Source organism: Tachyglossus aculeatus, chromosome 16 (assembly GCF_015852505.1).
Source record: "Tachyglossus aculeatus isolate mTacAcu1 chromosome 16, mTacAcu1.pri, whole genome shotgun sequence".
Taxonomy (NCBI): domain Eukaryota; kingdom Metazoa; phylum Chordata; class Mammalia; order Monotremata; family Tachyglossidae; genus Tachyglossus; species Tachyglossus aculeatus.
In genome coordinates, this window is record NC_052081.1 from 49093948 (window position 1) to 49118560 (window position 24613).

Below are 24613 nucleotides of genomic sequence, written 5' to 3' on the forward strand. Positions count from 1 at the left end.
TCTCAAATCCCTGTAGCTACCTCAGGGTTTAGCACAGAAAGCCCTTAATAAAAAAAAAAAAAACCTTCATTATTATGGAGGAGTGAGTGGGAGGTGGGCCGGGAGGGAGAAAGGGGAGGGGGTGGAGGTGGGATGGAGGGAGAAAGGGATGGGGGATTGGGCTGGGGGTGTAAGGGAGATGTTGGAGTGGAGGAGGAAGAAATGGGGAGAGCGCAGGCTGGAGGAAGAGGGATCCGGCAGGGATGGAGGAGAGGTTGGGATGGAGCGCTTAGTACAGCGCGGCTCAGTGGAAAGAGCCCAGACTTTGGAGTCAGAGGTAATGGGTTCAAATCCCGGCTCCGTCAGCTGTGTGACTTTGGGCAAGTCACTTCACTTCTCTGGGCCTCAGTTACCTTATCTGTCAAAGGGGGATGAAGACTGAGCCCCACGTGGGACACCCTGATCACCTTGTAACCTCCCCAGCGCTTAGAACAGCGCTTGGCACAGTAAGCGCTTAATAAATGCCACCATTATTACTGAAGAAACAACGTGGCTCAGTGGAAAGAGCATGGGCTTTGGAGTCAGAGGTCATGGGTTCAAATCCTGGTTCTGCCAATTGTTAGCTGTGTGATTTTGGGCAAGTCACTTCACTTCTCTGGGCCTTAGTTACCTCATCTGTAAAATGGGGATTAAGACTGTGAGCCCCCCGTGGGACAACCTGATCACCTTGTAGCCTCCCCAGTGCTTAGAACAGTGCTTTGCACATAGTAAGCTCTTAATAAATGCCATCATTATTATTACAGTCCTCTGCCCACAGTAAGTGCTCAATCAATACTATTGAATGATTGGAGGAGGGAGGGGATGGGAGAATAGGGCAGGCTGGAGGAGGGGAGGGGAAGGGGATGGGGTGCCAACTTGTTATATGTTGCCAACTTGTACTTCCCAAGCACTTAATACAGTGCTCTGTACACAGTAAGCGCTCAATAAATACAATTGAATGAATGAATGGGGTGAAGTGGGCGGGAGAGGGCAGGTGGGGGCCGAAATCTTTCCCTTCCACAGCCTACGCGGCCACAGGCCGCATCTCCCCCTCCCCATTCCTTCCGCCTTACCTCCTTCCCCTCCCCACAGCACCTGTATATATGTATATATGTTTGAACATATTTATTACTCTATTTATTTTACTTGTACATATCTATTCTATTTATTTTATTTTGTTAGTATGTTTGGTTTTGTTCTCTGTCTCCCCCTTTTAGACTGTGAGCCCACTGTTAGGTAGGGACTGTCTCTATATGTTGCCAACTTGTACTTCCCAAGCGCTTAGTACAGTGCTCTGCACACAGTAAGCGCTCAATAAATACGATTGATGATGATGATGATATTTTATTTGTACATAATTATTCCATTTATTTTTGTTAATGTTTTGTTGCCTGTCTCCCCCTTCTAGACTGTGAGCCCCATGTTGGGTAGGGACCGTCTCTAGATGTTGCCAACTTGGACTTCCCAAGCGCTTAGTCCAGTGCTCTGCACACCGTAAGTGCTCAATAAATACGACTGAATGAATGAATGAATGAATAAATGCCATCATTATGATTACTATTATTACAGTGCTCTGCCCACAGTAAGCACTTAATCAATAGTATTGAATGATTGGAAGAGGGAGGGGTGGGAGAGTAGGGTGGGCTGGAGGGAGGAGGAGGAGAGGAGGGGTTGAGGTGAAGGGGGTGAAGTAGGCGGGAGTGCTTTGCACATAGTAAGCGATTAATAAATGTCATTATTATTATTTTTTTTATTATTATTATTATTCCACAGCCTACGCGTGTCACTCCTCACGCAAAATCGCCCTCCCAATTCCTGCGCTGGGCGAGCCTGATAAAGCGCGCATGCGCAAGCCGCTCAGCCCCCCTCCCTCCCTCGGGCTCTCGACGCATGCGTGCCCGATCGGGCGGGGCTGGCACATGCGCAGAGCGGCTCGGCTCCCGCCGGGTGTCTTCGCGGCCCGCAGGGGGGTGGGACCTGGAGGCCGCCCGGGCCCCAACGCATGCGTGGTGCATCGCCCGATCGGGTGGGGCTGGCACATGCGCAGAGCGCCTCGGCTCCCGTCGAGTGAGAGCTCACCTCCTCCAGGAGGCCTTCCCAGACTGAGCCCCTTCCTTCCTCATCGTACCTCGTTCTCGCCTGTCAATCAATCAATCAATCAATCGTATTTATTGAGCGCTTACTATGTGCAGAGCACTGTACTAAGCGCTTGGGAAGTACAAATTGGCATCACATAGAGACAGTCCCTACCCAACAGTGGGCTCACAGTCTAAAAGGGGGAGACAGAGAACAGAACCAAACATACCAACAAAATAAAATAAGTAGGATAGAAATGTACAAGTAAAATAAATAAATAAATAAATAAATAGAGTAATAAATATGTACAACCATATATACATATATACAGGTGCTGTGGGGAAGGGAAGGAGGTAAGACGGGGGGATGGAGAGGGGGACGAGGGGGAGATGTCGATGTCCCGCCATCGACCCCCGGCCCACGTCATCCCCCGGGCCTGGAATGCCCTCCCTCTGCCCATCCGCCAAGCTAGCTCTCTTCCTCCCTTCAAGGCCCTACTGAGCTCACCTCCTCCAGGAGGCCTTCCCACACTGAGCCCCTCCCTTCCTCTCCCCCTCATCCCCCTCTCCTTCCCCCCCATCTTATCTCCTTCCCTTCCCCACAGCACCTGTATATATGTTTGTACATATTTGTTACTCTATTTATGTGTTGCCAATTTGTACTTCCCAAGCGCTTAGTACAGTGCTCTGCACATAGTAAGCGCTCAATAAATACGATTGATTGATTTATTGATTTTACTTGTACATATCTATTCATTTTATTTTGTTAGTATGTTTGGTTTTCTTCACTGTCTCCCCCTTCTAGACTGTGAGCCCACTGTTGGGTAGGGACCGTCTCTATATGTTGCCAACCTGGACTTCCCAAGCGCTTAGTACAGGGCTCTGCACACAGTAAGCGCTCAATAAATATGATTGATTGATTGAGTGGGCTGCACTGCCTTCGCCGCCCCCCCCCCACCCCGTACATATCTATTCTATTTATTTTGTTAGTATGTTTGGTTTTGTTCTCTGTCTTTTAGACTGTGAGCCCACTGTTGGGTAGGGACTGTCTCTATATATTGCCAACTTGTGCTTCCCAAGCGCTTAGTACAGTGCTCTGCACACAGTAAGCGCTCAATAATAGAGAAGCAGCACGGCTCAGTGGAAAGAGCCCGGGCTTTGGAGTCAGAGGTCATGGGTTCGAATCCCGACTCCGCCACTTGTCAGCTGTGTGACTCTGGGCAAGTCACTTCACTTCTCTGGGCCTCAGTTACCTCATCTGTAAAATGGGGATTAAGACTGTGAGCCCCACGTGGGACAAGCTGGTCGCCTTGTAACCTCCCCAGAGCTTAGAACAGTGCTTTGCACATAGTAAGCGCTTAATAAATGCCATCATTATTATTATTATTATAAATACGATTGATGATAGTGATGATGAGTGGGCTGCGCTGCCTTCGCGGCCTGGAGGCCTCCCGGGCCCCGACGCATGCGCGGTGCACCGCCCGATCGGGCGGGGCTGGCACATGCGCAGAGCGGCTCGGCTCCCGTCGAGTGCGCTGCACCGCCTTCGCCACCCCCCCCGACGGGGGGCGGGGCCTGGAGGCCGCCCGGGCCCCCGACCCATGCGCGGTGCATCGCCCGATGGGGCGGGGCTGGCGCACGCGCAGAGCGGCTCGGCTCCCGTCGAGTGGGCTGCACCGCCTTCGCCGCCCCCCCGTCGGGGGGCGGGGCCTGGAGGCCGGCCGGGCCCCCGACGCATGCGCGGTGCGTGGGCCGATCGGGCGGGGCTGGCGCACGCGCAGAGCGGCTGGGCTGCCGTCGGGTGTCCCGTCCGGCGGCGTCGGGTGGGCTGCGCTGCTTCCCGGTATCCCGGCATCCCGGCATCCCGGCATCCCGGTATCCCGGCCCGACCATGTCGTACGATTCCTTGGACCTGTACCGGACCCCCGGGCCTCCGACCCCCTCGGCCCCTCCGCTCCGGGACTTTAACAGCAGCATCCAGATCTGCAGCGCCAACGTCCAGCGGATCAGCCATGCCAGTGCGTGCGGGCCGGGGGCGGGTGGGCGGGCGGGCAGCGGGTACCACCTCCCGGGGGGTGGGGTCACTCGGGGCCACAGACCCCCCCCCTCCCCGCCCATCCCATCCCAAGCGCTTAGTACAGTGCTCTGCACACAGTAAGCGCTCAATTAATACGATTGATTGATTGATTGATTGATTGATCCCCTCAGGGGTGGGCAGCCAGGCCCAATCAATCGACCGCTTGGCAGAGAGACTGTGAGCCCGCTGTTGGGTAGGGACCGTCTCTAGATGTTGCCAACTTGGACTTCCCAAGCGCTTAGTACGGTGCTCTGCACACAGTAAGCGCTCAATAAGCCCAGCGTTGGGTAGGGGCCGTCCCTAGATGTTGCCAACTTGGACTTCCAAGCGCTTTGTACAGTGCTCTGCACACAGTAAGCGCTCAATAAGCCCAGCGTTGGGTAGGGGCCGTCCCTAGATGTTGCCAACTTGGACTTCCCAAGCGCTTAGTACGGTGCTCTGCACACAGTAAGCGCTCAATAAGCCCACTCTTGGGTAGGGGCCGTACCTATATGTTGCCAACTTGGACATCCCAAGCGCTTAGTACAGTGCCCTGCACACAGTAAGCCCAGTGTTGGGTAGGGACCATCCCTATATGTTGCCAACTTGGACTTCCCAAGCGCTTAGTACAGTGCTGTGCACACAGTAAGCGCTCAATAAGCCCAGTGTTGGGTAGGGGCCGTCCCTAGATGTTGCCAACTTGGACTTCCCAAGCGCTTAGTACGGTGCTCTGCACACAGTAAGCGCTCAATAAGCCCAGTGTTGGGTAGGGGCCGTCCCTATATGTTGCCAACTTGGACTTCCCAAGCGCTTTGTACAGTGCTCTGCACACAGTAAGCGCTCAATAAATACAATTGAATGAGTGAATGGTGGCCCACTGCCTCTCCCTCTCCTCCCCCTCGCCCTATCTCCCCCTCCCCACAGCACCTGTATATATGTACGTATGTTTGTACGTATTTATTTATTTATTTTACTTGTACATATTTATTCTATTTATTTTGTTTTGTGCATATGCATTGTTTTGTTGTCTGTCACCTCCTTCTTGACTGTGAGCCTGCTATTGGGTAGGGACCGTCTCTATATGTTGCCAACTTGTACTTCCCAAGCACTTAGTACAGTGCTCTGCACACAGTAAGCGCTCAGTAAATATGATTGAATGAATGAATGCTCCCCGAAGCCCCCTTCCACTTCTTTTTTTTTTTATATTAAGTGCTTACTATGTGCCAAGCATTGTTATGTGCCAAGCACTGTTCCAAGCGCTGGAAGGGATACAAGGTGATCAGGTTGTCCCACATGGGGCTCACAGTCTTAGTCCCCATTTTACAGATGAGGGAACTGAGGCCCAGAGAAGTGAAGTGACTTGCCCAGAGTCACACAGCTGACAAGTGGCGGAGCCGGATTAGAACCCACGACCTCTGACTCCCAAGCCCGGGCTCTTGCCACTGAGCCACGCTGCTTCATCTTGACCCCCTCCCCAATCTTGACCTCTTCCGGGGCTCATTAGGCAGCAGAGCCGACCCCAAAACAGCCCGTTTGGATCAGCGGTTGGGCAGGCCCAGAGAAATTGAACCCCCTGGACGAGGATCGGGTTTATTCCCACACTGTGAGAAACAGCCTGGCCTAAGGGAAAAATCCCGGCCCTGCTCTGCTGAGTGACCTTGGACAAGTCACTTAACTTCTGTGCCTCAGTTACCTATCTGCAAAATGGGGATTCAACATCTTATCTTCCTCCTACTTAGACTCTGAGCCCATGGGAGATTTGATTATCTTATATCTACCCGAGGGCTTAGTACAGTACTTGACATGTAGCACTTAAATGCCGCAATTATTATTATTATTGCACTTTCTTGGCAGCCTAAGCCACTGGCATCTAGCGACTATCTACCAAATCTGTTGTGTTGTATTATATTGTACTCTCCCAAGTGCTTAGGACAGTGCTCTGCACATAAGTGCTCAATAAATAGCATTGTTTGAGCACCTTTTGCATGTTTAGTGCTATCTAAAACACTTGCGAGAGAACCATAGATCACAAGCCGCAATCCCTGCTCTGTAGGAGCTTAGGCTCTAGACAGGGAGAATCAATCAATCAGTCGTATTTAGTGAGCTCTTACTGCAGAGCACTGTGCTAAGCGCTTGGGAGAGAACTCTATGGCAATATAACAGACACAAAATCATTTGCTGATAGAAACGGAGAAAAGAAAAATTGTGTAAGTGTGATCGCTCCCAGGTTCTACTTACTAAAGCATACTGCACCTGATAAGCATTGTTACTATTATTATTAATGTTATCATCATTATTAGTTCACCAGATTGGGTAAGGGGAATGAGTGAGCAGGGCATCTCAACCGTCCAGTCCTGGACAACTGAAGTCCCCACATAATATAAGGATTGTGCTGCTACGTGGTGGTCTTTTAACTCTAAGAACTTGGCTAATCCTGGCTTCTGAAATGCTGAATCTTTCCGTTTTCTGTGCCAAAACCCAGTTATGTGATACTTTTCCCAGGTCGCAGATGTCACTGCCTGCCCACTTGTGCTCTGTCAGGGAGTCAAAGGCATCCTCAATCCATCCCTTGATGTTATTTATTCAGCGTGTACTGTGTGCAGGGCACTGTACTAAGCGCTTGGGAGGGGGCAATACAATAGAGTTGGTAGATGCGATCTTTATCCCCAAGGACCTTACACACTAGTGGGGAAGATAGGCAGTAAGCTATATTACGGATTGGAGGAGCAACTGAGTGTAAGTTTATGTCCTTAAGAGCTTTGAGAGTGGAGGTTGGGTGGGTATTAAAAAGCTTGGGGGTATGAGCGCAGGTGCATAGATGACGCAGAAGGGAGGGAGAATAGTTGGGGAGAGAGAGAGAGGTTAGTTAGAGAAGGCTTCTGGGAGGAGATACAATTTTAGTCGGGCTTTGAAGATGGGGAGAATGGTGATCATAATAATAATAATAGCATTTGTTAAGCGCTTACTATGTGCAAAGCACTGTTCTAAGCGCTTGGGGGGGATACAAGGGGATCAGGTTGTCCCAAGTGGGGCTCACAGTTGTCATCCCCATTTTACAGGTGAGGTAACTGAGGCTCCGAGAAGTTAAGTGACTTGCCCAAGGTCACACAGCAGACATGTGGCGGAGCCGGGATCTGTGGGATATGAAGGGGGAGGGACTTCCAGGCACAGTAGAGGACTGTTATTACCAGGCCTAAACCCAGCCTGGCTATTGATTGACCCCTCGGATGGACTTGGGTGGCCATTTCCTCTCATTTCCCCTCCGCCAAGCTAGCCCCCCTCCGCCAAGCTAGCTCTCCCCTCCGCCAAGCTAGCTCTCTTCCTCCCTTCAAGGCCCTGCTGAGATCTCACCTCCTCCAGGAGGCCTTCCCAGACTGAGCCCCTTCCTTCCTCTCCCCCTCATCCCCCTCTCCATCCCCCCATCTTACCTCCTTCCCTTCCTCACAGCACCTGTATATATGTATATATGGTTGTACATATTTATTACTCTATTTATTTATTTATTTATTTTACTTGTACATTTCTATCCTATTTATTTTATTTTGTTGGTATGTTTGGTTCTGTTCTCTGTCTCCCCCTTTTAGACTGTGAGCCCACTGTTGGGTAGGGACTGTCTCTATGTGTTGCCAATTTGTACTTCCCAAGCGCTTAATACAGTGCTCTGCACATAGTAAGCGCTCAGTAAATACGATTGATTGATTGATTGATTATGCTCCAGTTTCCTATTTTTTGAAAACAAGAATGCACAGCCCCCACAGAGGCCAATCGTAAAGAAGTCTGTGGGGCGAGGCCCAAAATAATGTGCTCATCCAGTGCCGTAGTGGTGATGACACCACTGCTAAATAAAATCGGAAGCCATGCCTTTCTCGGGCCTTTTGAGGGTGGAGTGTGATTCCAAGCTCCAGGCCCCCCTTTTCTGGTCTTTGAGACTGAGACTGGACCAGGTCAGGGGCCTTTGATAGTAACTTCTCCTTTATTTGCCTTGGAGCCATAAACTTCACGGTGGCAGACAGCGAGGGGTAGTGGAAAGAGCATGGGATTGGGAATCGGGAGTCTCCCAGTGGCTGCGGGGTGACCTTGGGCAAGTCACTTAATTCCTCTGCGCCTCAGTTTCCTCACATAAAACAGAAATTAAATTCCAGTCCTCCCTTTCTCCTTAGATCTTGAGCTTCATGTGGGAAAGGGGCGGTCTCTAAGTTGATTGTATTGTCTTTATCACTGCACGTAGCACAATACTCAGCATGTAGAAAGGGCTTAACAAATGCCTCCATTATCGTTATTATTCATTATTATTATTATTATTATTCCTCATTATTCATCGATCATCTTATATCTCCCCCAATGGTGACACAGTGAGCACCCCCATGAAAAATACCATCATTCGTTGGGGCGTTAGCAGCGGGAGGGCAAAAGAAGTCATTTCTTTCAGATAACTTTTGCGGTTCGCTGTCTTTTTAACTGGAGGTGCAAACTGACATTTCAGGGCAAGACACTGAGGTGGTTGCCGCTGATCATAACTCCCACCCGTGTTCTCATTTGGCTTGAAAAATGTCCGCAGACTTTCCTCCAGACCCTAGCTGCTTGTGTCAGAGGGCCTCCTCTTCCTCCTCCTCCTGCTAGGCCGGCGCCGTCCCCTTCGTCAGCTGTTAGGTTTCAGATCAGAGTTCAGGTCACAGGCAGAGTTGATGTCCCCCTAATTGCCTTCCACCTGGAACACTTCCTGGTTCGATCCCTTCTGTACCAACCGTCTGATCGACCGGGTTCTTGGACTTCTGGAGGGCTTCAGCCAGGCCCGGTGGGGGGGTGACACAAGGTTGAGGCTTTCTCTCCGATGAAATAAGCAGGTGGACTGGAAATGGGGCAGAGGGACGAGACTTTGGCAGCCTTCTAGTGCCGCTGCGGCTTCATCCCACTCCTGGGACATTCCACGCTGGATTTCCCGTGGCTGGGGATTGGAACAAATCATGGCCTCGGAGACGGAGCGCGAACCTGAGGATCTGGCTTCTAATCCTGGTTTTGCCAGGTTTTTTTGTTTGATTTGTTTATGGCATTTGTTAAGCGCTTACTACGTGCCAGGCACTGTACTAAGCACTGGGGTAGATACAGGGTAATTGGGTTGGACACAATCCCTGTCCCACATGGCTCTCACAATCTTAATCCCCATTTTACAGATGAGAGAACTGAGACGCAGGGAAGTGATTTGCCCAAGGTCACACAGCAGACAAGTGGTAGAGCTGGGATGAGAACCAGGTCCTTCTGATGCCCAGGCCCGTGATTTACCCCATATACCACCCTCCTTCCCAGTTACCCGCTGTGTGATCTGGGGGCAAGTTACTCAACTTCTCTGGACCTCAGGTACTTCATCTGTAAAATGGGGATGCAACATCTGTCCTCCCTGCTACTTAGACTGTGAGCCTCATGTGGGACAGGTAATGTGTTCAACCTCATTATTTTGTACCTACTTAATATGCTTGGCTTAGAGCATGTGCTTAGCAAATGCCACAACTGTTATTATTGTTTAATTCTGTGCCGTCCACAATCCGATGGTAGCCCCAATAGCAAACGACAGCCCCTTATGAATCAATTAGTCGTCTTTATTGAGAGTTTTTTGCCGATGGAGCATCATCATCATCAATCGTATTTATTGAGCGCTTACTATGTGCAGAGCACTGTACTAAGCGCTTGGGAAGTCCAAGTTGGCAACATATAGAGACAGTCCCTACCCAACAGTGGGCTCACAGTCTAAAAGGGGGAGGCAGAGAACAAAACCAAACACTGTACTAAACACTTGCGAGAGTACACTCCGAAGGAGTTGATAGACACATTCCCTGTCCACAATGAGCTTACAGTCTAGAGAATTGTAAGAACTGAACAGAACTGTGTGAACAGAATGTTTCTAAAGAGGGGAGATCAGGGATGTACGGTGTCTCTTCTCCCTGAATTCAGGGGCTGAACCAAGGTTTGCTGGCCAACCCTGCTCCCCCAAAATGAAGCTCATTTTCTGGGCAACTAGAGTAAAGGCACAGGTTCTCAGCGGGGAATTTCCTGAGACTCTTTAATCATTCAATCTCTGCCAGTGGTATTTGAGACCCTTCTGTTTGCAGAGAGGCCTAGTGCTTGAGAGAGTTCACTAGAGTTAATAAGCATAATATTTGCTCTCTCAAGAAGTTAACAATCTGGTGGGGAAGACAGACCCTAAAATAAAGGTAGGAAGGAGCTGTAGAGTGTATATATATGTAGATATAACTGCAACGGGGGGGGGGGGGGGGGGGGGGAATCAATCAATCAATCAATCAGTCGTATTTATTGAGCGCTTACTGTGTGCAGAGCACTGTACTAAGCGCTTGGGAAGTACAAGTTGGCAACATATAGAGACAGTCCCTACCCAACAATGGGCTCACAGTCTAGAAGAGTTTTCCCCGATTAATTTCCCAGCAACCTGAGCCTTATCAACTCTTCTGCCTACTCTACTCTTTATGAACTTATTTATAACTCTCCTTAGCACTCATGTATATAGCATTCAGTTTATTTTGACCACTCTAGTTGTAAATATTTTTATGTTTGTCTCCCCCACTAGAGTGTAAGATCTTTGTTGGCAGAAAATGTATCATTTCATTATTCTGTACTTTTCAGTCAATCCATCGATCCTATTTATGGACCGCTTACTGTGTGCAGAGTACTGTACTAAGCACTTTGGGGTTAATGTCATTGATTCATTGATTAGCAAGTAACCAAATGCTTAGGTGAGGTGGAAGTATTGAAGTGGCAGTTGGGGAGAATATGGGGAGGCAGGAGATTAATTTGGGAAGGCCTCTTGGAGGAGGTGTGATTTCAGAAGTGCTTTGACGATGGCTAGGGCAATGGTCTGCTGGTTGTGAAGGGAGAGTTCCAGCCAAAGGGGAGGACACGTGCAAGAGGCTGACAGCTAGACAACTGAGGATGAGACACAGAGAGGAACGAAGAGTGTGAGCTGGGGTGTGGTGGAAGAGGAGCCAGAGAGAGCTGATCTAGTGCTGTAAATCTACTGGTGAGGAGTTTGTACTTCTTTTTTTCTTCTGGTATTTAAGGGCAGGCACTCTATCAAGTGCTGGGGGAGATGTGAGCCAGTCAGGTTGGACATGGTCCATGTCCCAGATGGGGCTTGCAGTCTTAATCCCCATCGTTCAGATGAGGGAACTGAGGCAGAGAGCAGCGAAATGACTTGCCCAAGGTCACACACCAGGTAAGTGGCGGAGTTGGGATTAGAACCCAGGTGCTTGATGTGGAGAGGAATGGGCAACCATTGGAGGATTTGTGGGGGGACGGAGACCCACACACCCGGGTCTCTGTGGGTGGGGAGCGGTCAGGAAGCGGGGTGCAGGTTTGGTGAGGGGTTGCGGGTGGTGCCCTTGGCATTTGGGGTGCACAGGGACGTGAGCCTGCCAGCCCCAGAGGAATTTCCAAGTAAGCATCAGTGGTCCAGATGTTAAAACACTCTACTGGCCAGACGGGGGTGGGTGGGGCCCGGAAGGGACCCCATTCCTCCAACAGGGAGGGCGACTGGGCCGCCATTCCGGTTGGGATGGTATTCCCCTCTCCATCCCCCCATCTTACCTCCTTCCCTTCCCCACAGCACCTGTATATATGTATATATGGTTGTACATATTTATTACTCTATTTATTTACTTATTTATTTATTTATTTTACTTGTACATTTCTATCCTATTTATTTTATTTTGTTGGTATGTTTGGTTCTGTTCTCTGTCTCCCCCTTTTAGACTGTGAGCCCACTGTTGGGTAGGGACTGTCTCTATGTGTTGCCAATTTGTACTTCCCAAGTGCTTAGTACAGTGCTCTGCACATAGTAAGCGCTCAATAAATACGATTGATTGATTGATTGATTCCCTGACCCCAGTCCTGGCTCTGGCTGTTTCTGCTCCGTGAGCTTCTCTTGGGAGCAAGGGTGGAGAGGGCATCTGTGGGGAAAGACAAGTGGCCGCCCCCCTCCTCGATGCCTTCACCACAATGCAATCCACTTTTTTTTCCAGCTGCGCAGATAAAGAACCTGATGAGCCAATTAGGAACCAAGCAGGACTCGAGCAAACTGCAAGAGAATTTGTGAGTATGTCATCCCAACCCCTGTCTTTGTCATCTCCTCCACCCCAGCTGTTTTTCCTCCCACCTCTACCCCATCTACTGCTTTCCCCCACCTCACCCAACCCCACAGACATGAGCTTTGGCCAAAACCCCGGGCTCTGCCGACTGATTGTCCAGTTGAATCCTGTGGCGAGCGGGAATGCTGGTACAAGTTGGATGGTGGGGCGGGACTCCTGGAAGTCACCAGATTGACAAACCGTCAACTAGCATGGGGGTGGGCAGCACAACTTAGTGAGAAGAGCACAGAGCTGGGAGCCAGGAGCCCTGGGTTCTACTCATTTATTCATTCATTCATTCAATCGTATTTATTGAGCGCTTACTGTGTGCAGAGCACTGTACTAAGCGCTTAGGAAGTCCAAGTTGGCAACATATAGAGGCGGTCCCCACCAACAGCGGGCTCACAGTCTAGAAGGGGGAGACAGACAACAAAACAAAACACATGCACAAAATAGAATAAATATGTGCAGGTAAAATAGAATAATAAATACGTACAAACATATGTACATATATACAGGTGTTGTGGGGAGGGGAAGGAGGTATTCATTCAGTGATATTTATTGAACACTTAGTGTGTGCAAAGCACTGTACTAAGCTCTTGGGAGAGTATAATATAGCAATAAACAGGCACATTCCCTGCCCACAAAAAGCTTACAGTCTAAAGGGAGTGGCTAAAAGGATTTATTAAGTGCTTATTCCTAGCAAGCTCTGTACAAAACCCTCCTCCCGGCCCTCTAGTCAGAGGGAGGAGCACCTGTGCTCCTGCCTGAGGCTTTTCAGAGCGACTGAGGGAGAGAGGGAATCAATCAACCAGTGGTATTTATTGAGCACTTACTGTGTGCCAAGCACTGTATTAAGTACTTGGGAGAGTACAGTTCAACAGAGTTGGTAGGGAAAGGGGGAGGTGGACATAAATATACATAAATTACGGTTCTGTTTATAAGTGCTCTAGAGAGTAAGCTCGTAAGCTTATTGTTATGTCATACTTTCCCAAGAGCTTAGTACAGTGCTCTGCAAACAGTAAGTGCTCAATAAATATGAATGAATGAAATGCTGGGGAGCTGAGGGTGGGGTGAAGATGAAGTGCTTGAGGGATACGGATCCAAGTCCAGATAAGGAGATGCTGCTGAGTGGCTGCCATCTCCTTAATCCCCCTGCCTCTTCGGGCCCTGCCCTGTCCCCCAGCGCATTCCTTGCCAGTTATGAAACAGCTCGCACCCACCTGGGCTAAGGAGAAAGGGGGGAAGAGAGAGGGAATGTCCTTCACCCGGTGGCACAGCGCTGATGCTGAGACCGGGGGCGGGCCTGGTGCCAGGCTAGAGGCAGGGAGTGGGTGGGGCTCGGGGAGCAGCTAGGCCATTAATTAATAATAATGGCATTTATTGAACGCTTACTATGTGCAAAGCACTGTTCTAAGCGCTGGGGAGGTTACAAGGTGATCAGGTTGTCCCACAGGGGGCTCACAGTCTTAATCCCTGTTTTACAGGTGAGGTAACTGAGGCACAGAGAAGTGAAGTGACTTGGCCAAAGTCACCCAGCGGAGCCGGGATTTGAACCCATGACCTCTGACTCCAAAGCCCGTGCTCTTTCCACTAAGTCACGCTGCTTCTCTATTCTAAATAAGAATATTTAGACATTGATTTTTAATATTTGATATCGTTATAATATTTAATAATCTAACAGTAATATTTACTATCTTCTCGATTCTCTATTCTAAATTCATTCTCTACATAAGGACAATAGCATTCATCCCTTCTTTTAGGATTGGAAATCATTCAGGTAAATGAAAATCCAGCTTGACCATGCAGATAAAGCTCACTTGATTCTAATAAAATCAATCCTATTTGAGCGCTTACCCTGTGCAGAGCACTGCATTAAGTACTTGGAAGATGACGATCTAACAGAGTTGGTGCACACAATCCTGGCCCAAAGTGAGCTTACCATCTAAAGGAGGGGAAACGGATATTAATATAAATAAATTACAGACATATACACAGGCGCTGTGGAACTGAGGGAGGGATGAATAAAGGGTGCAGATTCAAGGCCGTTGAGGAGTTAGTTCATCTGTGGAGGCCCCTTACCTGCCCCTCAGGTCTAATCAGGCCCGCTCAGCCAGCCGGCTTCAGCCAGGACTGCGAGTGGCTACTGGGGGGTTTTTTAGGCTGAAACGGCTCGGGTTGGACAGGGTGAATGGAGATGATGAAGCCCAAGAGGCTGCTTGGCATTCCTGATCTGAACGCCCGAGTGCCCTCTCTTTAAGGACTCGCTTCTTGCCTGCAAGGGTCAACTGAGCCACTGCCCAGGTCCCCTGGGTGGTGGAATCCCTGGCCACTTTTCACGGGCGGCCACGGGTGTCGAGATACCCACCGCCAGCTGGGAGGGTGAGCACGGTGGCCCCGGGAAGTCCAGACGGACCCTCCACCTCCTCCCCTCAGGCAGCAGCTTCAGCATTCCGCGAACCAGTTGGCCAAGGAAACCAATGAGTATCTGAAGGAACTGGGATCACTGCCGCTCCCGCTGTCCACTTCGGAACAGGTGTGTCTCCACCGGTGTGAGGACGGTGAGGGTCGCCCAAGGCAGCGTGGGTTTTCCCGGCCTCCGGGCTAAGCGCCAACCTCCCCATCGGTCCCCCTGAGCGGCCAGGATGGTATCGTTCATGCGGGTGCCCGAAACTGTGGTCCAGCGGCCCCGCCTTTCGGGGTGAACCTGCTCCAGACCACCGGGCCTGCTGACCGTTTTGGCGTCGTCCCCCCTCACAGCGCCAGCAGAAGCTGCAGAAGGAGCGTTTGATGAACGACTTCTCGGCCGCCCTGAACAACTTCCAGGCTCTTCAGAGGAAGGTGTCGGACAAGGAGAAGGAGACTGTGGCCCGAGCCAGGGCTGGCTCCCGCCTCTCGGTAGGTTCGCTTCTGGGGAAGAAAGCGCTGGGGCAGACGGTGGCCAGGCTGCATTGGAAGGGGTGGGGTGAGGCGTTCTCCAGGGGACTGCTAAGGGGGTCAGGGAAAAAGAGAAGGGTCTCCCTGTTGGGCAAGTGGGTGAAAATGGCTCCAAAGCTGTTGGAGACAATTATTTCTCCCAGTCTGCACCCCCTGCGATTTTTCATCCCCTCTTCTCCAGATGCTAGATTCTGAGAAGGAGCCCTAAGAGGTCACCCGGCCCATCCCCCTGCTTCTATGCAGGCGGATACCTAAGCCACCCCGGACTGAAGAGAGAGGGCTAGAGATGTTAGATTATAAGCTCCTTGAGAGCAGGGACTGTATCTTTCTCCTCTGTTGGACTCGCCCAAGCGCTCAGTACAGTGTGGGACACCCAGGAGGCGCTCAGTAGGTGCCTTTGATTGATTGGTTTTGAACCTTCCCCAATAGCGGTCCTGCTCTGTGGGGGATTAGGCCTTCCCCTACCTCTGTTAATGGTGATGGGCCTGGTTTAGTGCTTACTATGGACTAAGCACTGGGATAGAAACAAGACCAGCAGGTTGGACACACTTAAGGGAAAGCAGAGGCTGTGGGCTCTTCCAAATGCCCAGTACAGTGCTGTGGCACGCAGGAGGGCACCGTGCCTTCTGCCCACCTCCCGGGAGCTGGCCTGAGTGACATGTCTGTCTTCTAGGCGGAGGAGAGGCACAGAGAGGAGCAACTGGTCTCATTCGACAGGTAAAGAGACCGGGCATCCCGGTAAGACGCGTCTGGTGCCGCCCTGCCTGGCACCTTTGTTCTCCAGGAGCGGGCACTTCTGTGGCGCTCCAACTGAGCCCCTTGGGGACTCGGGGTCGGGAGGGGTGGAATTCCTGGAAGTGGCCATCGACGTGTCCGCCAACTAAGGAGAGCCCGTCTCGGGGAGGCGAGGAACCTGAGAAGCAGGGAGTCCGGGAGGGCGACCCTCACCTGCCCCCGCAATTCCCCCGCAACTAGTTCAGGACCGTGGATGGGATTGCTGCTTTGCCTGGCTCCAGTCCCTTCACATGAAGGTGTGAAAATGCCAAGGTCAGAGGCGCCGAGCGGTGACATCAAAATGAAAGGCAGAAGTGTCACAGGGGACGCTTGGGAGTTCAGCAGGCTGGATGGCTCCAAACTGGCAAGATCGCATCGTGCTTGCCCTCCCACCTCCTCCTTGAGGCCCCAGAAGGAGTGGGCTGGCTTTATTCTTAATCTGTGCAGGAGGGTTTGCCTTTCTCTTTAGAGAAAAGAGAAACTTCATCCTGAGCCCATCTTCCTCAAAAGATATCAATTTTCATATCAATAGTCCTCTCTCTGGTTGGGGAGATGGGTAGGGGAAAGGGTGGGGATGGGAGGGAGCAGAAAGACATCCCTCCAGCCCTGGGTTGAACCTGGTGGTTTGGGGCCCCGACCCCTCTCTTTTTTCGGAGCCCCCTTGGAGAACTTGAGGTGCTACTGCCTCACTTTGCAAGCCCTAGAGAGGTTCCTCCTAAGGAGAGAGTGGGTATCCCTTTCATTCAATCATTCAATCGTATTTATTGAGTGTTTACTGTGTGCAGAGCACTGTACTAAGCGCTTGGGAAGTACAAATTGACAACATATAGAGACGGTCCCTACCCAACAATGGGCTCACAGTCTAGAAGGGGGAGACCGACAACAAAACAAGTAGACAGTTGTCAATACCATCAGAATTAAGAGAATTATAGCCATATACACATATACATATACATATATACATATATACAAGCGCTTAGTACAGTGCTCTGCACATAGTAAGCGCTCAATAAATACGATTGATGATGATATACACATTAATAAAATATTTTATAATAAAATTTGTATTGTGTACAAATGTACACAAGTGCTGTGGGGAGGGGAGAGGGATAGGGCAGAGGGGGAGCGATGGAGGGGGAGGAGGAGAGGAAAAGAGGGGGGGCTTAGTCTGCGAAAGCCTCCTGGAGGAGGTGGGCTCTCAGAAGGGCTTTGAAGGGAGGAAGAGAGCTAGCTTGGCTGATGTGTGGAGGGAGGGCATTCCAGGCCAGAGGTAGGACGTGGGCCAGGGGTCGACGACGGGACAGGAGAAACTAAGGCACAATGAGGAGGTTAGTAGCCGAGGAGCCAAGTGTGCGGGCTGGGCTGTAGAAGGAGAGAAGGGAGGTGAGGTAGGAGGGGGTGAGGTGATGGACAGCCTTGAAGCCGAAAGTGAGGAGTTTTTGCTTGATTTGAAGGTTGATAGGCAACCACTGGAGATTTTTGAGGAGGGGAGTGATATGCCCAGAGCACTTCTATACAAAGATAATCTGGGTAGCAGAGTGAAGTATAGACTGAAGCAGGGAGAGACAGGAGGATGGGAGATCAGAAAGGAGGCTGATGCAGTAATCCATTCGGGATAGGATGAGAGATTGAACCAGCAAGGTATCGCTTTGGATGGAGAGGAAAGGGCGGATCTTGGCGATGTTGTGGAGGTGAGACCGGCAGGTTTTGGTGTGGGGTGAATGAGAGAGCGGAGACAAGGATGACACCAAGGTTGCGGGCTTGTGAGACGGGAAGGATGGTAGTGCCGTCTACAGTGACGGGAAAGTCAGGGAGAGGACCGGGTTTGGGAGGGAAGATAAGGAGCTCAGTCTTGGACATGTTGAGTTTTAGATGGCGGGCAGATATCGCGATGGAGATGTTCTGAAGGCAGGAGGAGACACGAGCCTGGAGGGAGGGAGAGAGAACAGGGGTGGAGATGTAGATTTGGGTGTCATCAGCATAGAGATGATAGTTGAAGCCGTGGGTGCGAATGAGTTCACCAAGGGAGTGAGTATAGATGGAGAACAGAGGGGGACCAAGAGCTGACCCTTGACGAACCCCTACAGTAAGGGGATGGGAGGGGGAGGAGGAGCCCACAAAGGAGACTGAGAAGCCCTTGCCCAAGGTGCCCCTTTTTGGGGAGATGCCCTTTAGAGACACCCCTGAGTTGAGCCCCCAATTGGAGACACCCCTTGGGAGAACCAGTCTCAAGGCCCACTCCCTCGCTTTTCCTGCAGCAATGAGGACTGGAATCAGATGCAGTCCCAGGGCGAGGACTTGGCCATCACGGAACAGGACCTGGAGCTGATTAAAGAGAGGGAAACGGCCATCAAGCAGCTGGAGGTGACGCTTCCGTCCTTTCCCTCTGTGGGCAGATGGGCGGCGGGTGCAGGTGGATGGTTGGCGCTCTTCCAGGCAGCAGCACCCCCTTGGGTCGCGGGGTCATCCTCATCTGGGCCGGATTGCCATTCTGCGAGAATAGCATGAGGTTCATGGTGACCGGCGAGCGAGCCTTTATCAGAGGCCCCCACTGTCCAGGCTCGGCTTCCAGGCCCACAGCCTGGCTCTGCCTGGCTCCTCTCTTGCCCCAGCAGATGCCATTTCATCTGAGGACAAGGGCGGCCCGGTCACATAACTTCTGTATTTTCATTTTTCCAGGCGGACATCTTGGATGTCAATCAGATCTTTAAAGACTTGGCCATGATGATTCACGACCAGGGAGACGTGATCGGTGAGAGTCGCTCGTGTGGAGGGAGGAAGGGAGGCTGGCTCTGTTACTGTTGCTGAGCAGAGCGATGGATACCCCGTCCATGTTGTGTGACTGACATCCAGCTGAATTCCCAATGGCTTTAACGTGCCCAAAAGTTAAAATCCTTGGCGTCTTGGTGGGGTGAAGCCGCCTGTGTCTGCAGCAGCCACGCTGTTTGCAGGCCGGACTCTTGGGTCCAGGCCAGACCCCGTCTGCTGAGCCCCGGGTCCAGGGAAACGACTGCCGGAACCTCAGGAGTGGCCGGAGTCACCGGGCCGAGGCGCGCTTTGCAGGAGGACCTGCTGGAGAAGGCGAGAGGAAGGAAAAGGCTCCCGATCCAGAGGAGGGCGGCTGTGTTACAGGGTGTTGGAAAGCCAATCCCAACCTGGCGGAGCCGAGAACGCGGACTTGGGAGGAGGCGGAAGAGCTGGATTATATACTTCAAGCTGGCCACCTTTTTAGAGGGGCTAGGGTTTGGCCTAGGGAAGGGTGGGAGCAGAAAGAGAAATGGAGAGAGCCTGGAATGAATGTCCACTTCTCCCCGGGTGGCTCAGGGGCCCAAAAGCCTCTCTCTGCTCCCATCTTCCGGCTCAGGCTCCCCCTGGCTCACTCCCACAGCCGTACCAAAACCCAGGTGGCTGGAGACTGAGTCTTGCAGCTGGGGTCCAGAGCTATACACTACTGGATTTCCCTGGGGTGGAAAGGAGCAGGGAGAGAGAGTCAACTCTATGTACCCTGGGGAGATGAGCAGTAGGGCCGTGGAGGGACAGGGGAGCGGTGGTGGGAGAGCAGTTGAGCTGAGGGGATGCAGGGGAGTGGCCAGTGGGGAAGGGAAGGACATAGAGGTAGCAGAAATGTCCGCGGGCCTCCAGAAGCTCAGACCTGCCCTTGGTCCCACAGATAGCATAGAAGCGAGTGTGGAGAGCTCCGAGGTGCACGTGGAAAGAGCCAGCGACCAGCTTCAGCGGGCTGCCCACTACCAGGTGAGTGTGGGCCGAGAGGCCACAGATCGGCCTGCTCTGGCCACAGATAGCCTGACAGCATCCGGGCTCATCCCTGGCAGGGACCCCCTCCATCCTGGCGGACGCAGAGGACAAACAGTCAGAACGGCTGGAGTGGTAGCTCAGGACCAGGATCTCGGAGCTGGGAAGGAGTAGGGGAGAGGGATGGCAAACTCCCAGAGGGCAGGGTCTGGGGCTTCTTACTTGTACACCCGCGGAGTTGGCATTGTTGGCATGGTATTTATTGAGCACCTGCCCTATGCTGAGCTCTGAATTTAGTGCTGGGGTGAGTACAAAATAAGCAAATTCAGGCACCGTCCCTGTCCCGCACTGGGCTCCCAATCTAAGTCGGGGGCAGTGGGGAAAGGTGACAGACACTTAGGAAAGAGAAGTAGAGTGGAGAAAAAGTCCAGACAGTGGGTGTATTTACAACATAGGAATCATTAGTGGAGTACGAAGGCGCGAAGACCTTAGTACACAGTAGGTGCTAAGTAAATCTGCCATTCACCGGTTGATGGATGGTGAGACAAGGAGCTTACAGTGGTAGTGAGTTGGGCCCTGGGCATAAAGCATGAGCCAGGAGGGCCTCAAGAGGATCTCAGGGCAGGGCCCTTCTAGCCTTAAACCTTCCAGCCGGGCAATATAATGCTCAGAAGCACAAGAAACAGAGCTAAGCAGGGTTAGGATGATGGGAAGAAGGACTCCATGTTGTGTCTCTCACTGGTGATCCCAAACCAGGTACCCCCTGAAGACTGTGAGATCATTGTGGGCAGGGATTGTCTCTCTCTTGCTGTATTGCTGTGTAGTGTACAGTGCCCTGCACACAGTAAGCACTCAGTAAATACAGTTGAATTAATGAGGAAGAAGAGGAGTTCACCCCAGGAGTGTGTGGGATTGGGTCTGGGGCTAAAGGAGCCAGCTGGCGGTTCAATCCTGACCACCAAAAATGGACTTTTGGGAGACATTGGGGCTGGAGGGCAAGCAGAGGAATGAGGTAGAGCTGGGGATGCCAGTCTTCTTAGCCAGGATGGGAAGACTTCTTGGCTTTCAGGGAAGTCACACTTGGAAACAAATGGCTCTGACACCGAAGATGTTCCAAAAAAAGCAGTTGTTAAAAACTGGACCACCATCTTCTCCTGGGTGGATTGGTTGTTGCTTTTTTTTTTTTTCAAAGTATTTAACGCTTACAATGTGCCAGGCACTGTCCTAAGTGCTGGGATAGATACAACATAATCGAGTTAGAAACAGTTGCTGTCCTACATAGGGGTCACAGTCATAATCCCCATTTTACAGATAAGATAACCGAGGTCCAGAGAAGTTAACTGACTTGCCCAGGGTCACACAGAGGCCAGTGGTAGAGCTGGGATTAGGACCCATGTCCTCTGACTCTAGGCCTGTGCTCAGTCCACCAGGCCATGCAGCTTCCAGTTGGCCAAGGGCTGGATCATCATCATCAATCGTATTTATTGAGCGCTTACTGTGTGCAGAGCACTGTACTAAGCGCTTGGGAAGTACAAATTGGCAACATATAGAGACAGTCCCTACCCAACAGTGGGCTCACAGTCTAAAAGATGGATGAGCCCTCTAGCTCTCTTGGGGCCCTTCCAGCTCTCCCATTGAAGATTTCAGCAGATTTCCTGTATTTGTGGTCAGGCTACCCTCTGTCCTTAACAGTTCATTGCTCATGAAGAGAAGTGGGTAGTCACCATGGGCAGCCTCCCTATGCTGTCTTTTCTTAGCTACTCGGGGATGTGGGGTGACCCCATCCCTAACAATTTCTTGGTCATGAAGAGGAGTGGGTAGTTACCGTGGGCATCCTCCCTGAGCTGTGTCTTTTCTTTAGCTCCTCAGGGGATGCGGGCTGATCCCCGTCCCTGAGGGCTGGAGGGCTCAAAGCTAAGAGCTCTGCTTCAGTTTTAGCTGTTGAGTCCCATTGGCCCCTTGTCCACACTACCCCTTCCCCGATAACTTCCTCCCCCCCTACCCCTGAGCTGCTCAGTAAGGCTCTGTTTGAGCAGCCGGCTTTGTGTTTTCAATCCCAGATGTTTGAAAAAAGGCCAGAGAGTAACCATCGTGGCGTGCTTCTCAGAGAAGGGACGTGGGGAAGGAGCGACCTAGTTTTCCGATTAATGTGACTTCAGTGGCACCTCTGTCTGAATCTCATTATCTTCATTATTAGCGTTAATATTCCTATCCTTGGTTTGGCACCTCAGCGGGCCAAACCTCATGCTTAAGCCCTGGGGTTCCTACAAGATATCTGTTCAGACATAGTCCCTCGCCAATGGGGGGCTCACAGTCTAAATTGGGCGGGGGGGGGGGCCCCAACCAGCTCTTCGGGGAGCCTGGACTGGCCCCAGTCCAGGTGCCTAAGGGTCAATGTGGAGGGAGCTGACCCTAGTGGATCCAGCGGGGCCCCACCCCAGGACCCCGGAATCCTGAACCTTTCCAGGCCTAGGGAGTCCTCCGCCATCGTCCGTCCAGATTGGGGGGAGGCCCAGATCCAAGACCCCTCGAGATGGCGAGGGGTGGAGTTAGAGTTTGGTCTCGCCGGTGACTCCGATCTTCCCTCCCTTAGAAAAAGTCCCGTAAGAAGATCTGTATCCTGGTGTTCATCCTGGTGGTGGCCTCAGTCATCCTGGGACTGATTATCTGGCTGTCGTCCAATTGAAACTGTTCCTCGAGGGTCAGCGGTTTTCCCCAGCTGCGGAGCAGTCTTCCCTGGGTCCCGGCCCGGGGAGGCTCCGGGCAGGTCAGACCCAACGAGGGCAGCGCCCGGGACCCGCCGTCGCCATTGAGTTAGTAACCAGCCTGCCGGCCACTGGCCCTCGCCACGTGTGAACCACAAGGACCGTAGCCGCCTGTCTCTGTACCAGTTTTATTGGTTTCCTGAATTAAGAATGAACTTCCTTGGGTTTTGCTTCCCCTTGTATTCTGATTACTCCCTGTCCCCCCGGCCTGTGGGCGGAAGGGTGAGTCCACTTGAACTCCTCTCCTGCCATTCGTGTTTTGACCAGTGACACACTCCCCTCTTGTACTACTGTTGTTTTACGGGTATCCCAGATCCTTCCCTTTGCCCAGAGATTGGGAGAGAACTTATTTCCAGGGTCTAGCGGAGCCTGTGAAGCCGGCCATCTCTGCCCCCATCATTTTGGGTGGGGTCTCTCCCGCGGTCCCATAAGGTCTTGGATGGGAAGCTTTAGCCCGGAGAGCGCCACGATGCCTGAGGGCTGGAGCGGGCTTGGGGCCGGGATGTTGGAATTTGGCTCTCTGATGGGCACGCGGTTACAAGATCGAGGTCATAGCCTGTCTCCACCTCTCCCTCGACTGGTCGACCCCTAACATCCCTTAACCCATCCACCTCCCCGCCCCGAGGATTTAATTCAGACAACAGCACCCTCGGTTTTCCCACAAGGATAAAGTGACTGGCAGAACGGGGATGGAGCCCGCTGCTCCTCTCCCCAGCCCATGGAAATAGGGAAGATGATGAATCCCATTGGCGCCAGGTTGAGCGGCAGCGCTGTGGCCGAAGCCCGGAGTCGCCTTGAGGCTTTCCTGGAGAGAGGTGGGTTTGCTGGCAAACTCTCTGGAAGTGTGCGCTGGGAAGCTGGAGGCAGAACGGAGAGCAAATCCAGCCTGTACATAGTGCTGGGCTGAGCAGCCACTCATACTAGCACTTAGCCTGATTTCTGAGCAGGAGGGCAGAGGAGTCCGGGTACACTGGGGGGAAATGTTGGGTGTGGGCGAGGGGAAGGGGTGTCCTTGTGTAATGTAACTACCGACGTCTGTGCCGTGTCTCCGGCCAGGGGCGGCTGGAGAGAACAAACCCCTTCACCGCCTCTGGTCACCTGAGCTGAGGCGACAAAGTCCCATCCGCCCGCTGATGAGCTACGGGGATGTGGTTCACCCCAACTTATTTATATTTTCCCTCACTAATAGTAACTGCTTCCAGAACTAACTGTGAATATTAGGAAAACCCGTTTCCAGAACCGCCCAGATTTCTTTGCACTATGGCCCCCATCATTCCATCCGGTGAATATCAATAAACATTTTTAAAAGCTTTCAAAGTCATTCTCTGTCGGTCGGTAGCCTGGGGGTCGGCTCGATGGGAGCTTCATTTCCCAGGGACCCTTGTCATTCATCATCATCAATCGTATTTATTGAGCGCTTACTGTGTGCAGAGCACTGTACTAAGCGCTTGGGAAGTACAAATTGGCAACATATAGAGATGGTCCCTACCCAACAACGGGCTCACAGTCTAGAAGGGGGAGACAGACAACAAAACAAAACATGTGGACAGGTGCCGTCATCAGAATAAATAGAAGAAAAACTAGATGCACGTCATTAACAAAATAAATAGAATAGTAAATATGTACAAGTAAAATAGAGTAATAAATCTGTACAAACGTATACAGGTGCTGTGGGGAGGGGAAGGAGGTAGGGCGGGGGGGATGGGGAGGGGGAAAGGAAAAAGGGGCCTCAGTCTGGGAAGGCACTTGAAGAGTACAAATGAAGCAGCCGAGTTTTTGTGGTCTCGAATAATAATAATAATTGGTATTTGTTTATCATTTATTAAATGCCTTGGCAGCAGAATGGACACAGTCCCTGGCCCACTTGGGGCTCAAAATCTAAGTATGGCAGCCCACATGGCTTTCAGCTGTGAGCCCCCGTCCCCCTGCTTTTTTAGTGATGTTTGTTAAGCACTATGAGTCCAGCACTGTTCTAAGGCTCTGGGGTAGATATCAGGTCGGACACAGTCCCTTTCCCACATGGGGCTCAGAGTAGGAGGGAGAAAGGGGATTGAATCCCCATTTTACAGTTCATTCATTCATTCAATCGTATTTATTGAGTGC

At 51.6% G+C, this 24613-nt stretch overlaps 1 protein-coding gene across 1 annotated transcript; it reads left to right on the top strand.

Annotated features, from left to right (window-relative positions):
- Positions 1 to 3885: 3885 nt before the first annotated feature.
- Positions 3886 to 23823, top strand: STX12 (syntaxin 12). Its single transcript, XM_038758561.1, has 9 exons — positions 3886 to 4111; positions 12177 to 12246; positions 14718 to 14817; positions 15042 to 15179; positions 15892 to 15935; positions 18251 to 18356; positions 18672 to 18744; positions 19663 to 19745; positions 22339 to 23823. The coding sequence occupies exons 1-9, from the start codon at positions 3985 to 3987 to the stop codon at positions 22429 to 22431; spliced, it is 834 nt and encodes a 277-aa protein (XP_038614489.1). The 5' UTR covers positions 3886 to 3984; the 3' UTR covers positions 22432 to 23823.
- Positions 23824 to 24613: the final 790 nt, after the last annotated feature.

Coding starts and splice junctions, on each gene's coding strand:
- STX12 (XM_038758561.1), top strand. CDS start 3,985: ATGTCGTACGATTCCTTGGACCTGTACCGGACCCCCGGGCCTCCGACC. Junction 15,936..18,250: donor CAACTGGTCTCATTCGACAG/GTAAAGAGACCG, acceptor CTTTTCCTGCAG/CAATGAGGACTGGAATCAGA. Junction 18,357..18,671: donor CGGCCATCAAGCAGCTGGAG/GTGACGCTTCCG, acceptor TCATTTTTCCAG/GCGGACATCTTGGATGTCAA.